At 39.3% G+C, this 16533-nt stretch overlaps 1 protein-coding gene and 1 long non-coding RNA gene across 2 annotated transcripts in view; one reads left to right on the forward strand and one right to left on the reverse strand.

Annotated features, from left to right (window-relative positions):
- Positions 1-6910, reverse strand: part of LOC135411107 (uncharacterized) — a 25721-nt gene extending 18811 nt beyond the window's left edge. Inside the window, exons 1-2 of the long non-coding RNA XR_010428990.1 lie at positions 6602-6910; positions 3764-3827 (exon numbers count right to left, since the gene is read on the reverse strand). This is a non-coding gene — a long non-coding RNA (uncharacterized LOC135411107). The remainder of the gene's footprint in view (positions 1-3763; positions 3828-6601) is intronic.
- Positions 6911-7695: 785 nt separating this feature from the next.
- On the forward strand, positions 7696-15631 carry NEK2 (NIMA related kinase 2). Its single transcript, XM_064648281.1, has 9 exons — positions 7696-7863; positions 8037-8254; positions 9342-9579; positions 10268-10350; positions 10594-10720; positions 11512-11731; positions 12701-12755; positions 12838-12908; positions 15351-15631. The coding sequence occupies exons 1-9, from the start codon at positions 7768-7770 to the stop codon at positions 15575-15577; spliced, it is 1335 nt and encodes a 444-aa protein (XP_064504351.1). The 5' UTR covers positions 7696-7767; the 3' UTR covers positions 15578-15631.
- The last annotated feature ends 902 nt before the right edge of the window (positions 15632-16533 follow it).

Consider the following 16533-nt stretch of genomic DNA (forward strand, 5'->3'; position numbering starts at 1 on the left):
GAACAATTACAGATCAATGCGACCCATAAAATTACATTCCAATTTGGATTTTTATTACATATTTCCAGGCTTCAAGCTAAGTTCAAGATGATACTGAAATCACTAAAATGGAAACAAATAAAATAGTCTCTGATTCTAAGTTTCAGCCTTTCCAGAACTGAATGAGGTCTTGTAGAAATCATATTTCACATTCAGAGAGAAGGTTTCTGTGGATTTAGGTATCTGTCTGTCGCATACCACAATAATTGTTACCATCCTAATTTTGCAGACTTGGGGACTGTGGACTGCCTGAGGTGTCAGCAGCCACTACTCTTAACTGTCTCTTTTATACTGTAGCCACTCACAATAAATTGCCCTACTGTGTAGCACCACTGCAACATTTTGTCCCACTCTCTCTTTCCAGAAGGATGGTGGTAATCTGGAAGAAAAAAATACACCAGTAAAGGCTGCACAGATGGTTCTGTAACAGCTGATAGGTAGCTGCAGTTGCTGATAAGTATTTTGGAGGTGACAGATAGCAAGGGCAATGAAGAATTACCAGCAGCATTTAAAGGGACTCTGACAGGCCACAACAGCATTTAAAGGGACTCTGACAGGCCACAAAATAATCCTGATGAAATACTTAAAAATTTTTCCAGCACTAAAACTTCTTAAATGGGAGTAAATTCCCCCAAAGAGAGGGACATCTCTCTCTCTCTCTTTTTTTTTTTTTTTTTCAGTAGAAGTCTCCTAACTATCTTGCACAAGCCTTGTAGGAAAGAGCTTGGGTTGTAACAGTAACCACAGCTCCAATCCAGTTGACTTTTGATGGAGTGCCAGTCATCAGTACCAACGGCAGAAGGGGCTTACTATGGAGGCTGTTTGACACAGCAGGTAGATCTACAGGGAAAAGCCTTGGCAGGCATGAGGCCAAGGACATCAGCTAGTGACTCTGTTCATACCCGGCTTGGAGACCAGAACTGTGGCCCGCTAGCTGAGAATGGTGCCCAAGGTATCATGCCATGCACAGCCAGGGCTCAGGAGCCTGTGGCTGCCTGGAGTCCTCTGGGAAGGTTGTTACGCAATCATGGTTTGAGGCTGAAGACCTCACCTCTTTGCTGTGCTACCAAGTTTAAAATCTCAGCCATGCATCTCTCCCATTTTCTGTTGCAACACATGTCAACAGAAGCAGGAGAGAGGCTGTGTGCCACCTGGACTTGCTAAACAGCCAGACTATCCCAAATTATTGGATGTATGATTAGACAGTTGTCATGAAAGATCAAGAACCCCTTAGATCTTGGGTACATGTGAAAAAAAAGAAAGGAGTTTGTATAACTTAAACATGAGAACCTACAGCCCTATTAACATCAGTTGGAGGGACATTCTCTTGGTCTTGACATACCCAAGACTGTGGCCTTCTCCATAATCCCAGCAGGTTGACAGGGTGATTGTCACATTGAAGGGCATGAGGTTTCTAAACACAAGGGCATCCTTTAAGAACAAAAGGGGTTATGGTTGCCCTACCTCTGGAAACCTGACATTCAGCGGAGGTTTTTAAGGCAGTTGGGCCTTTCAGCAGCAGAAGATGTCTATACAGCCAACATCTTTTACAAAGACATTTCACCAGCTTGGAGGCTTTCATGGTGGGCCTTGGGGTCTTTCAGGTGGGTGAGTCATTCCATCAACTTTTGTCTGTCCCCAGATGAAATTCATTCCTCCACAGAAAAAGTCTCTAAACTCTGAGACAACATTAAGGAGTGGGAGCAAAACACAGGCTAGCCACTTTTCCTGTTTCCCACTCATCCTTAGCAGTGGGTTTAGCACAACATGTTGTCAACTGGTATGGCAACCAGACATGATTCTGAGATAATACTCTCTCAAACATTAAGCAGTGAGTGACAAGGACTGATGTTGGTTTAGGATGCTACCTTAGGAGCTTGTCCTCACTTGAGATTCACAGTCATTCCTGATGCATTTAGCTTCTTTAGACAGCTCTGCTCTTTTTATAAGTGCTCTCGTTCTGTTTGAGGGTCCACTCCATCCACAGATAATTGAAGCATAGCCATCTGCCATCTGTGACTGAATTATATCCCTATTGGACATTTTACTTAAGCACTCTGAGGTGCCTCTAGTTTCTGTTGGTGTAGTCCAGCTTTTCCAGGAAAGGCTGACAAAAGATATTTTTATTTGGATATAAAACTGCCCTGTGTTGCAGTGACTTTTTTCCCCTGTGTTCTGTCACAGGGCTGAGGGAAAATAACCAAACTGAATAGGTAATCCCCTGGAAAGTGATGTCAGTCCTGAGTAGAGATCTTTCATGCAGCAGGTTCTTCCTCTGGTCACAGATATTTCCAGGTAGCTTTTGACATTTTCTGTTGTTGGATTTGCCAAGTGCCAAAATAACTCCCCTCTGAAGATGACAGGAACAGCTTCACTGACCTGGAAAATCACGATCTGTTTCTTCTCTTCCCCTTGGAAAATTAGCCTTGAACTTCCCATGCTGCCACCAGTAGCCAAGTCTCACTGTTTGGCAAGTTGTGGTAGGTAACATGAATCATAGTGCTATGGCCTTAGTGCTGAGCCTGCTTAATGCCTGTGGCTATATAGAAACTGCAAAAGTTCTCCAGTCCATGATCCCAGGTGTCTTTAGTTTTCTCACTGAAGCATTCTGAGCCTGATTTCCCTGTCCTAGCCTCATACCTCGTCTCTGCAGTGAGCTTAATGTATATCTTGGCAACACATCAGTATCCTCTGAGAGAATAAATCAGGCTGTTGCTACAGGATGGCATTCAGGATCATGGGTGAAGAATAGAAAAGTCAACTACACTGCGAGTATTGGAGAATCCTACGTTAAAGGGCTGTGCTACTCTTAAGAAATGGCCCAACTGATTCCCACTAAAGGCAAACAAATTTTTGGTTGCATAAGATACATACATACATACATACAGAGGGAGATAGGTAGATAGATAGATATGTTAGTAGAGTTCATATGCTCCCCTCTCTGAATGCAAAAATGCGTCTTTTCTACTCTCCTTGTTCTCCTCCTCATTAATTCTCCTGCTGTCAACTTTTCGATTTTTTAGTCCTTCATGTAAAAACTTGACCTGCTGTTGAATTTATTTTATGCTGGTTTATGTTTTCCTCTTTTAAATGGTTTGCAAAACCATGGAGGTACAGCTGCTGCAACAAACTCCCTTATTGAAGCTTGCCTTGCTGCACACATTGCTTTTGGACTCTCGCTTGGCTTTGAATGCAAACATTACAAAAGATGAAAACTATCATGGTCTTAAGCACTATAATTAATGCTGCTAATTTTTGTTCCTTTGCTGTCCATTGTCCACAGCAGTGTTTTGCAGAATTTCTTCAATGAACATGTTCCTTGTTTCCCTCACAAAGCAATAGAGGAAAAGTAGTGAGAAATGTTACCCTCTGGTAAGTTTTAGAGTCTTTCTGTCTAATATGCCACTATTTTTTATGGTTTTGTTAATCCTATGTATGAGTTTTGACATTAAAGTCAGTAACCAGAACAGTAGAAAAAAAATGGTGTCATCTGTGTACAACAATCCTGGGTAAATTTAAAATTTCTGGGCATGGACCAAATGAGCGAAAGTGAGGAAAAAAACCCCAATGTGCATAAAGACATGTAAGCACAAATGCAATTGAATATTAAAAAAACTCAAACTACTTATGTGGAGAAAATGAGCTAATATAAAACACATCTCAGTCACTCCAATATTTATAATTCCTCTAGTTGTCATGTAAAAGCATTCTTAAGATATCTTACCTTGTTAATATTAAGTACTCAATTCCTCCTTTTTGCTAGAAGACTTGGGCACATTTCTGAGAACCTGAAATATGATTTTACATGTCTTTCATCTCTTTGAACAGAAACCACAAGATTTTTATCAGCTATTTTTCTTATTATTTTTATAAAGAACATATATTTTTCATTATTTATCATCTGTCTGGTTTTATTTTCAATACTTTTCCTATTGAGCTTCTTTAAGGCTTCTGAACTTATGCATTCTCCTCTGATGGGAAAGCAAAAAAATAGCTGCCAGAAACATAACTGAATTTGCTACAATACTTTACTATACTTTTTTGCTATCTATCTGTATAAGTATACTGTGTTGGGCTCCCACAGCAAAGTGTTAGCCATTTATTCTTACCTATTTCCATGTGCAAAAAAAAAAAAAAATCTTCAGAGAAATATCAAATTGCCTACCATATTATTTATCTTCAGCTTTTAATATTTTGTCAGATAACTAGGCCCTGCAATAAGGGAAAAGGTACTCCTTAAAGCATAAAGGAGAGATGTCACCAAAACTGACAAACTTTGGTGGAGAACTACAGAGCAATTTTTTTTTGTTTAAGTTTTGGGAAATTATATGGGCCATTTGATGTAAAAAAAAAAAAAGCAGAATAAAATATTAGAAGCAATATTATAAGTAGGCTATTGAAAACTATTTGGTGGCTTTCAAAGACCTGAAGTCACTACATGTATTTTCAAGACTAGAAGTCTAAGAGTTGCTCCTGAACTAGAGACCAGAGTTGAAAATAAAATACCCGACAGAAGAGGCCTCCATTTAAAACTCAGTGTATATTTTTTGAATAATTGGTATCTGGGTTCACTTATATGGCCATATGTGAGAGAAAAAAAGTGCTATAACTCTTATAAGTGTGAAAATCAGACAGAAAGAAAATGGAATGCCTGTTGAAAATTTTAATGACCACTTTTAGAAATGCATTTTTCTCAGAATTAGCCAGCTCTTAAAAATAAATATAATAAAAAGTAAAACTACGCTGCTGCTGGTTTTTAAAGCATGACATTTTGACATTTCTGTGATGCAAACCAACCTTTCTAAGGAAACTTTCAAGATAGTCCCTAGACAAAACACAGTATTGAAAACCTACCCTATTTCTTTTGAAATATAAATAGAAGGGCTCCCATTGATAACAGTGGGAATGCATGATGACCTTTTGCTAATTTGAAGGTACAGAAGTTTGAAACAGATATCTGAAACCAGAAATTAAGCTTAGAGCTGAATAATACATACTGTACTGCTTGTCCTTTTTATTGTATAATGCCATAATTTATTTACTATGCTAATGGTGTATGTGAGGATTTTCTTTTAAGATAATTGAAACCGGTGATGGAAATGAACCCTTTAGATCACCCTGTTCCTCATTAACAACAAAACTAAAATGTCTTTACACTGTATAATTCATTTGCTCATTTTTTCCTGTAATGAACAGACATTATCTACAGATAGAAAGCTATAGGATTTTTATAATGGACAGCAGGAGCTTTTGTGCCTCCTGATGATGAAAGTAAAGGTTTAGATTTTTCTAAAGATTAGTAGAAGAATACTGCATAAATATTCAGTAATAGCATGACAACTACTCCCCTCCAACCTATTTCAAAGCCTGAAATAAAATTGGGAAATGATCTGGGCTGTGTGGAGATGCACTATGAGGAACTACTCTGTCCTGTTGCTGAACTTCTAGGTCAACAAATACAACTGTTCCCTTTTGCATCTCATTCAGGAAAGGTGTCCCTGCACACTACAGGGGGTTTGGAACTAGATGATCTTTAAAAGTCCCTTCCAACCCAGGCCATTCTATGATTCTATAATTATACAAGTGTGTTACAATTCTTTGCTGAAGAACTAGGAGTTCTAGTTTCAGTCACAGCCACTTCCACATGGAGAGAGATTAAGTTGAATCCAGAACTGCACCCTGGCATCACTCCAGAATTATCATAAATGATGCTAGAAAATACACTATATGCTTCTTAAAATTTCTATAATATCATTAGTATATTGAGATGTTATTCAGTGCCATTTAATGTAACCATAGTATTTACTGGCTCAATGTTAGGATATGAACCCACATATTCTTGTTTTCAAATTTTGCATTTTAAGCCATTACATTATTGGGCTTATTTTCAACAGGAGGTTTGGATATGGTATAACACAAGTGTTCATATGTGGTGTGACAGTATAGCTGCCATAAGTTTTGGAGTTTTCAATTAATGATTTCTTGAAGAATCATGAGGAATTTTCCTCACAGTTTTAAAGGACAATTCTCACAGAACATGCTGAGTTGGAAGGGACCCACAAGGATCATTGAGTCCAAACCTTAGCCCTGCAGAGGACCATCCCCAAGAGTCACACCACATGCCTGATAGTATTGTCCAAACACTTCTTGAACTCTGTCAGGCTTTGTGCTGTGACCACTTCCCTTGGGAGGCTAATCCAGTGCCCAACCACCCTCTGGGTGAAGAACTTTTCTCTGATATCCAACCTAAACCTTCCCTGACACAACTTCAGGCCATTCCCTCAGGTCCTCTCACCGGTCACAACAGAGAAGAGATCAGTGCCTGCTCCTCCTCTTCCCCTCACGAGGAAGTTGTGACTGCAATAAGTACAGAAGAGATTGATATTTTAAATAGTTTGAGGGTTTTTTAGCACTTCTCAGTATTAAAAAAACTCTGCTAAGATCTTCCAATGTTCTGTTGCTATCTGTTCAATAGAAGTAAGTTTTTCAGGAAATGTTACTTTTGATGGAAAAAAGTGTATTTTCCTGAGGAGCTATGAGGATATGAGTTATTTATTCATACCTTCAGGCCTGGTGGTTTATCTGATCAGGAAGAAGGGAAGGAAAGGGGAAAAAAGGGAAAAAAAAAGGAAGAGAAAAAGGGGAAAAGAGAAAAAAAGAAAAAAGAAAGAAAAAAGGAAGAAAAAGGAAAGAGGAGAAAGAAAAGAGGGGGGAAAGGGAAAAAAAAGGAAAGAAGGGAAAAAAGGGGGGAAGAGAAAAAAAGAAAAAAAGAGGAAAAAAGAAAGCAAAAAAGCAAAAGAGAGAAGGAGAAAAAAGAAGAAAAGAGAAAGAAAAAGAGGAAAAAAGAGAAAAAAGAAAAAAAAGAAAAAAGGAAAAAACCAGAAAAAAGGAGAAAAAGGAGAAAAAAGAGAGAAAAGGAAAAAGAGAAAAGAAAAAGAAAAAGGAAAATAAAGGAAAAGAACAAAGAAAAAGAAAAAAGGAAAAGAAAAAAGAAAAAGAAAAAAGAAAAAAAGAAAAAGAAAAAGAAAAAGAAAAAAGAAAAAAAGAAAAAGGGAAAAAAGAAAAAAGAAAAAAAGAAAAAGAAAAAAGAAAAAAAGAAAAAGAAAAAAAGAAAAAAAAGAAAAAGAAAAAAAGGAAAAAAGAAAAAAAGAAAAAAGGAAAAAGAAAAAGGAAAAAGAAAAAAAAGAGAAAAAAGAAAAAGAAAAAAGAAAAAAAGAAAAAGAAAAAAAGGAAAAAAGAAAAAAGAAAAAAAGAAAAAAGAAAAAAGAAAAAGAAAAAAGAAAAAAAGGAAAAAAAAGAAAAAAGAAAAAGAAAAAAGAAAAAAGGAAAAAGGAAAAGGGAAAAGGGAAAAAGAAAGAAAAAAGAAAAAAGAGAAAAAAGGAAAAAGGGGAGGAGAAGGGGAAAAAAGAGGGGGAAAAGCGGAAGAACGGTGTGAGGAGGGCGTGCCGCAGGTGCCCCGCGGGTGGGGCCCGACGGTTCCGCGCAGCTCTCGCGATGCCCTTGGCCCCGCCCCCCAGCGGTAACGGCCGTACCCGTCCGACCGCGGCGCGTGCTGTTTACGGCGGCGCAGCCAATGGGCGGGCGGGGCACGCGCGCGGCGCGGCCAATGGGCGGGCGGGGCGGTGCGTTTGAACGGCGCGGGCGGTGCGGCGGGTCTGCGGGGCGCGGGGCGGGCGGGCCGAGCCGGGGCCGAGCGGGGACCGAGCCTGCGCCCTGTCTGTGCCCGCCATGCCCGGCCGCCCCGACGACTACGAGGTGCTGCTCACCATCGGCGCCGGCTCCTACGGGAAGTGCCGCAAGGTGCGCCGCAAGGCCGACGGCAAGGTGAGGAGGAGGAGGCGGGGGCAGCGCGGCTGTGCCGTTGCCGCGGGTCCCAGCCCGGCGCTGCCGCCTCTCCGAGATACGCGAGCGCGCGGCTCTGGAAGCCCCTCTCTCTTCCCCTTTCGAGGCTCTGGCCGGCGTCCCAGCCGCTCCGTAAGGTGTTTCTTCCTCCCCAGATCTTGGTATGGAAGGAGATGGACTATGGCTCGATGACAGAGTCAGAGAAGCAGATGCTCGTTTCGGAGGTGAACCTGCTGAGAGAGCTGCGGCACCCGAACATCGTCCGGTATTACGACCGGATCATCGACAGGAGCAGCACGACCCTGTACATCGTGATGGAGTACTGCGATGGGGGAGACCTGGCGAGCTTGATTGCCAAGTGCTCAAAAGAAAGGCACGTGAAATCTGTTTGTGGCGCGCTTGGAATATCTTACACGAGGTGTCTTGGCCAATCCAGAGAGACGGGGAATGCATCTCAACCTCTGAGCAGTTTCGGGTTTAACCCCTTGGACCCAACAACTCTTCTCAAATGTGAAAAGTTTTGTACAAAATTACAGCAGCGTTGGGAATTGTGCTATTGAATGCACCATCAGGCTGGATGTCAGTGCTGAAATAGTAAAAAAAAACCCCAAAAGCCGAGGTCTCTTGTGAGGCAGAAGCTGTTGAGGGGTTTCTGGCTATACATAGGGTTGTAAACATAAAGAGCAAATCCTAGCTCTTGTAGACAGACTGCTTAGCCTGTGGGTTCTGGCTTCCCTGTCAGTAAAACTACCTGGCCCCTGTGTTTTATTAAAACACCAAAATACGTGGAAGGGAAAAATAATTATGAACGGTGTGAAAAGCTACTTTATGTACTTGCATATAAAGCCTGGGGAGACATCAAGTTGATAAGGCTTCACCTTGGTCTAATTTTAGACTTAGGAGCCTACTAAAGTATAGTATCAGTTTTCACATTTCATGTTAAAGAAGTACATGACTCCACCTCTTACTTTGTGAGAATAGTCTAAAATAGTACCACAGCTGCCCAGCAACATCAGTGTTTTCATTTCAGGAAGGTTATATTAAAAACCAGCCATTTCTTGGCTCTGTTATTGGATGTTGCTTATTATAAACAGCTGACAATGTACTATTATCTTAAGTGATCAAGGGACTGATACCATCACAAAAGGATCAAACTGATATTTGTGTTGAAAGTAATGAAAATGCTGTGTATACGATAGACTGTTTGGGCGAGGAAGGAAATGCTACAGGGGTTTTGCAACAAAAGTATAAATGTCTTTCAACATAGTTGCAGTAATTTAAAAAAAAAAAAAGTCAAGTTTGAAAATAGAATGCATGGATACCTGTTGCTGATAGTGGTTGTTTCAGTGATGTTTTATAAGAGGCGTGTTAGAAAAGTTACAGAACTAAGACTGACAGCAGCTACTTGAACTGATGTACGTTCAAAAAATCTGTTTGTTAAAAACATTTTCATCTTCCAGGCATTTCTTGGAAGAAAGCTTTGTTCTCCGAGTATTGACTCAATTAACATTGGCCTTGAAGGAGTGTCACAGACGGAGTGACGGTGCAGTCACTGTGCACCGTGACTTAAAACCAGCAAATGTCTTTCTGGATGGCAAACAGAATGTGAAACTTGGAGATTTTGGACTGGCTAGAATATTGCATCATGATACCAGCTTTGCCAAAACATTTGTTGGAACTCCATATTATATGTCTCCAGTAAGACCTCCCTTCTATACCTTATCTTCCCTTTTGCCCCTCCAAGGTGTGTTTTCTACAGTGTTGATTTCAGAGTCCATGAATGTTTGGGACGTTTTAATGAAGACTTACTAGTTTGAAATGCAGGTGACTTTTTTCATAGACTGTATATGTTCTGAACAGAAGGTTATTTTGCAGTTATTTTCATCTCCTTTCTTCCCCACATAGTCAGCTGCCTTCTAATTAAAGTTACTCTTCACTGTGTAAGTTTTGTTTTGTTCTTGGGATATTACAGGTGTTGTAGTATATTGAAAAGGAACAGGGAATCTAGAGAGCTTTTATGTTTTGTAGTGCTAAGGTAAAGAGCTTAAGTTACCTCTTGATGGTAGGATTTTAATTTGTAGTGAAATGAGCAGAAATTACTTATTGCCCTGCTATAGTGCATTTCTTGGGGAAAAGATTAATTTTGACTGAAATAGAGTTGTATCGACTAAAGGTTGGTGCAACATGTGAGTCTTCTGCAGTGGAGTACTGCCACAACTTATTAAAATCCTGCTAGTATGATTGAATGTGGAGATTAATTAAAATGGAATCTTAGAAGTAACCCCAGTAAGTAATGACTTGATTCAGGTTTGAATAGTAGCTGACTATCCTGCATTAGTGGAACACTGTCTTCTTTAATAAACCTAAGACTGTTCTCTTTCCTTAGGAACAAATGAACCACATGTCATACAATGAAAAATCTGACATTTGGTCTCTAGGATGTCTTCTGTATGAACTATGTGCTCTCTCGTAAGTATGGTAGTGTGATAATGAATATGGAAACATAGTTGTTAATGCAGGTATGATTAAATTTTGTATAGATGATAGCTTAAAGGTTTCAGGGTCTAGTCCTAGATTTTTATTTCTGTATTTGTCTTGACATTAGGTAGTGAAAACAAGCCCTTGATTCCAGCTTTTTAGTCTGATACTTTTTTTCTGAAAATACATTCTGTGAAACCAGGGGAAGAATCCAGAAAAATTTTTCTTTTTCAGGCCTCCATTTACAGCTTACAACCAAAAGGAACTGGCAGAAAAGATAAGGGAAGGGAAGTTCAGAAGAATACCGTATCGTTACTCAGAGGAGTTGAATGAACTTCTCAAACAGATGCTGAATGTAAAGGTACGAATCAATTACTAATGTTTGCACCTGGAATTTGAACTAATACTGAAATACTAAATTTTCTTCTCAATTATGAAACAAACCAACCTGAAGCACTGGTTGCCATCACCTTGTCACTGGCAGTGTCACTTGTAGGAAAAGGAGGGAGGAGTTGTGCTCTGAGTCCATGGGAAAAAAGGGAGCAACTCAAGCTTTATGCCAGGTTCACAGGATGCAAAAAGGCTGCCTCAATATTGGCTTATACAGGATTTCCTAAGAGCCTGCTTACTGAGGTCTTATAATTTCAGGGTTAAAATGGTTCTAGTGTGTTTGGAAGTTGGAAGGGGTTGTTTTGTCTTCATTTTGGGTTTTGCTTTATATGGCTAATGTATAGCTTGCTCCCCACTGCTGGCATGAGGGTGTTGAGAAGAATACTGCATGGGTGCTTGTTACAGCTTGTTGTCCCAAGTCTCCAGCAGGTATGGATCCTTCAGGAATCAAGTGACAGGCAGAGATGCAGAGTGGTATCTCCAGAATCTACTGACAATTGTCTCTGTAGGCTCACCCACCCCATTCAGGCTCTGAAAGGAGTGGGTGCCTGGGCTGGGAGAGACAGACTTGTGGCTCTGGATCTGAAGGCTAGTAACAGACTCCTCCCTTAGCTTTTGTCAACTGCTTGTGCTACCCCTTCCTAACTCCATTTTTTTCCAACCTCTTCACTGTATAATACCTCAGCTGGTCTTGCTTGGGAATCTCTGGCCTTAATGTTTCTTGGTTACAGATGGAATCTATTGGTAATGTCTTTCCTTTAGGATTATTGCCGACCTTCCGTTGAAGATATTCTGCAGAACCCCTTGATAGCAGACTTGGTGACAGAAGAACAAAAGCAGAATTCTGATAGAAGATGCTGGAGATCGTGGGAGCCAGAGAAGCTGCAGTACTCGGATGCTGCAGCGAATGAGCTGAAGCGGAAGGAACAACAATTACAGGAGCGAGAAGAAGCCATTAAAGAGAGAGAACAACGTTTGGAGCGTATGATTTTCTACTTTGGGAAGGGGGGGCAATGGGATTCTGATTCAGTTGGGGGAAGGAAAGGTAGACAGTTTTCACAACCCTCATTTTAACGCACTAGGATATTGTACTCCTGCATTCAATACTAGAATTGTGTCTAAAGACCAAAGCAAGAATGCTTGGGGCTTACTCATTCTGTACTAGGGTTTTTTTTTAAGTTACAAAGATATAATTGGCAGTTTAGATATGGCAGTCTGGTTTGTGAAGATTATTAAACATGAGTGGCAATTAGGAAAGTATACAGAAAAATAGGATTTGAATATATTGTTTCTCACTGTGCCATGTAGGTTGCTTTTCACCCACTGTGTAAGTTAGCATTGGCTGTACTAACATGTAACCAAAGGTGAGCCTGATGTTGGAGAAAAACATCTTTGAGTAAACTGTAAACTTTTATAAAAGCTGCACTCTGCAGGGAGCTTACCTGTGAATCTGTATAGATGGTTGGTCCTCAGGTGCTGGGATTTCCTGCCCACATAAAATGTCTTTGCATAGGCAGTAGGCAGTAGGCTCTGCAATACAGTTTTTAACTATATTTATTTTTTTCTGAGCCTGAATGCCATCTGCTGATGTTGTAAACAGTGTGTTTAGTTATAGCTGAATTATAGTATCTGGCATATAAATATTTAAATCTGGTGTCATGTGTGCCATGAGTTAATGTGCAGAATAGAAAGCTGCTCTGGCTTTGTTGTTGCAGATATGTCAAAGTTTGGGAACAAAAGCATGCCTGGCATTCCCGCATACTCATCCAGTGCTTTACTGGTGCACTGATAAAGGTGTATCTACACAGCAGTTACCTTTGTTTAGAGCCATAGAATCAGAAATATGTGTGCAGCTTGCTATTGCTGCTGCCTTTTCCTGCAAGAAAAACCCATCATGCACAATCACTCTAACATTTTAACACAACATACTATCACATATTTCTACTTCCAGAGAGAGAACGGGAGCTCTGTGTGCGAGAGAGACTGGCAGAGGACAAACTTGCTAGGTATCTTACTAACCTGTAATTGTCTATATTAGAAACTCTACAATCTGACAACAGAAAGCTTAAATTTCTCTTTCCAAAACAGAGCTGAAAGCCTGATGAGGAGCTACGATCTCCACAAGCAGCAGCGGGCGGTAACTTACGCAGATGGTCCAGGTATGCAAACACGCCAGAATGCACTTGCCCAGATAAATGTAGGCTGGTATGACCAGAAGAATGTCCCTGATGCTCAACATCCTGTACATAGTCCCATCAGGGCAACACAAAGCCCAATTATTGCTGCATGGTTGGGAAGAGACTTTTGATTTTCTGCTTTGCAAAAGGACTTCAGGAGTGATGCTCAGTCATAGGTCTTTGAGTTACTACTGTTTGCACTGCAGTCTTTTGCTGTTTTGGAAATTAGGTTCTTGTGGCAAGCTAAGGGAAGTGCCTTCTTGTAACCCAAACCTTTCTCAGAGCTGTGCTTATTTTACATGTGAATGTCTTTTTATAGACCTTCGATTTAGTTAATTTTAATAAAATTGTGTATGTCTAATCAGTTCAACTTTCATTAAACTTCCAAAAACTTCAGTGTGGGAAATATTATTTGTTGCAAGTGACCCAGCTGTGATTGGTGCATCGTACAGTCTATAAAGAATGCAAACTGCTATTATAGGAAAAAAACAGATTTGAAAATGTGCTATCATGCTTCCTGCCTCCTTTTAGTCCAGTTGGTTTTACAGTAATATTTGACACTGACTTTGGCATTGGTTGTTCAGTCCTCACTATCATAAGAGGTACTATCATCTGTTCATTGCACCCATCTTTTACTGTTAGAAATTATTCAAGTCTCTAAATGCATTTTGAAGTAGTGGCAGGAATAGTGAACCACTAGGTCAGAAGTAGTACTCTAGAACAAAGACAGATGAACACCCTTTAACATGAAGCAACACTCTCTTCCTTTAGTTTGGTCCAATAAAGCAAGATAAGCATATCCCTGCCTCCAATACGAATAAAACTGAAGTGGATTTTTTTTTTCCTAAGTGCCTATCACAGCAGGAAAGAGCACAAGTAAAATGCCCCTAGAATTGAGTGGTACTTGAGCTATTTCTAACATTTCTCTCAACTTTGAGAATTCCACTTGTCTCTCAACATACTGTCTGACTTGGATATGTTAAAGAATTTAGTTTGAGAATAAACTTGCTTTTGGCTTTTTGATGTTGCATCTAACACTGGATGACTGAAGGCAAATGAGCTTCAGCTCTTGCTTCTGTTCTCTCCTGCATCTCCCACCATTTTACAATAATATTTTGACCTTATCAGGAGTTTGTAAGGTAGATAAAACTACTTTGGGCAGTTAATACTTCAAGATAGTGCAGAAAAGTAAACATAGTTACTACAAGACTGATCAAATCTTGCAGTATCTGTAGACCACTTGGTTTGCTACTCCTCCAATTCATTCCATGGTGCTCTTGCAATACTGTTTCTGAAATTCTCCCTGTTCTTGTATAAATGGATGAAGTGTTTCTCCAGTAGGGTACCAAGATCACTCGCTTATCTTCAGTTGCTCACGTTACTATATTTTTCACAACTGTATTGCCTCACACATCTCTTAGATCCCTAATTTCTCCTTGAAGTGTGTGGCTTACTTCACAGTAAAATGGAATACCAAAAATTCTGTTTTTTAAGACAGTGACCTAGACACTATCCTATTTTACAGGGATTTTCTAATTTTTAGAAAGTGATTTAATGTTAAAACAGATCTGACTTACTGCTATGAAACTATAAAATGCTAAAATATTCACTGGCTTCTTCAGTTCTTTCTTGCTCTTTTGTGCTTATTGCATCCTTGCTGTAGCCTAATAAATTGAAAATTGGGGCTTCAACAGTGTTAAGATTAGAATAGTTAGAATTTTGATTAAATAAAAATAAAAATCACACCTTAAATTGAGTATTGTGAAGTTGGCTCTTATGAGAGGCAACTCAGCTGTTATAATAGCTTTATATGGTAGTCTTTGTACTCTCGGGTCATTATACCTGCCTTTTGATTGTGGCATGCTGTAGGTTGCACTATGAAAATTCCTGTTCCAGAGGCTGCAGTGAAAGTAACTTCTTAATTTTTAATGCACCTGAACTCATTACTCATCAAGTCAGAGCCTAATTTGTACCCCACTGGCTTAGTACAAAGACAGAGTTGGAACAATGTGGGTAATATAGAAAGATCATTGGACAGGTTGGGTCTGTCCCTGCTACAAAGGAAACACAATTTCTTTTCAGTATCTGAGAGCCTACTTCTCTATTTTCTTTTGGAACTGAATTATGTTACTGTTTCATTTCTGTCCATCAGAAGAAACATCATGTCTTTTCTCCTTGTGTCAACTAATATTCCCTTTGGTGTTGGGATGTGCACCAAAAAACTACTATGGCATATATCCATCTACCACAATAATTTAAAAGTCTTGTTTTAATTTTTCCTCAAAAAATAGAATTTTTGCTCTTAACTGAAATAAGTTTAATTAGATCACTCAAAGCCGTAGGAAGATGACATGGGCAACAGGGGTAAATTCAATAAATGCTGGAAGGTGCATTAATTCAGTACTTCCTTTTTGATTTCTTTAGATAACCCACTCCTGCTTCCCTTTTCTACAACCAAGAAGAATGTACCCTTTGATGGAGGTGAAGAGAAAGCTGTGTCTCCTAATAATATGGAAAACTATCTGTTTTCTAAAGACAAAAGCTCTGATCTCAAAAAACGTCTGTATGCTGCAAATCTACGAGCTCAAGCACTGTCTGAACTGGAAAAAAACTATCAACTAAAGAGCAGACAAATCTTGGGCATGCGTTGAAACTGTAACAGATCTGTTTGTCTTTTAAAAGATGATTAAATGTATAGGAAGATCCTTGTGCCTCCCTCTTTTAAGCTAGAACCTACTGAAAAATGATTTTAACAGTTTTTGTACAAACTCTTAGTTTGTGACAGGTAGTTTGTGATAAAAGCGTAAGATGTTATATTATGAAAAAAGGTATTATATACTAATTGTATTATTAAAGAGAAAGTATTTTGGTCCTCCTGTTTACCCTACATTACTCTTCTGAAAATATAAAGAATGAATATATATATAAATGATTTGTTTAAAATCTGATGTGAAAAACTTCAGGTGGAAAATGTACAGAGTTTTGCAAGCTGTAGGTTAAAATGATGCTTTATGTAATGCACAGTTATTGATAAAGGAAATATTGATATTCTGTAAATGTGGAAAAACAGTGACTTTTTTCTGCGCTTGTAAATGTTTTCCAGAAAAAGAGCAAAAAGATTTTATGCTGTCTCTTCCTACTAAGTAAGTGACCTATCAAAGCAGGCTACTTTAAATGTAATGTCTCTGACTAGTGAGTGTGATAGGTCAACATAACTTAAATTATGAGTTTATATTCCTTCTGTCTGAGCAGTTGAATCTTGTCCATTGGTTCCTTCAGGGCATGGCATTTGAAATAACACCTTTGCTTTGCCTTGAAACCCTATTAAAAACTGATTCCCTAAGACTGCTGTCCAGGATGGGACACCATCCTGGATATTAGCATCTGTGTTTTGCAGAGGAGCTGTTGTGCTTTGAATAGTAAATCCTTATTTTCTTGAAGCTTATGAGGTATCTCCATTTTACCCTTAACAATTCTCTGCCAGAGTAGCAGTTGCTCACTTAAGGTGGTGTAAGTTTCATGAACTAACTCAGACTCATGAATTTAAAAATATCCCTTGAAACTGTCATGTCCAGCATATGTTTTATATAAAGATTTTTTTTTTTCT

The sequence above is a fragment of the Pseudopipra pipra genome, chromosome 3 (genome assembly GCF_036250125.1).
Source record: "Pseudopipra pipra isolate bDixPip1 chromosome 3, bDixPip1.hap1, whole genome shotgun sequence".
In the NCBI taxonomy this organism is placed as follows: domain Eukaryota; kingdom Metazoa; phylum Chordata; class Aves; order Passeriformes; family Pipridae; genus Pseudopipra; species Pseudopipra pipra.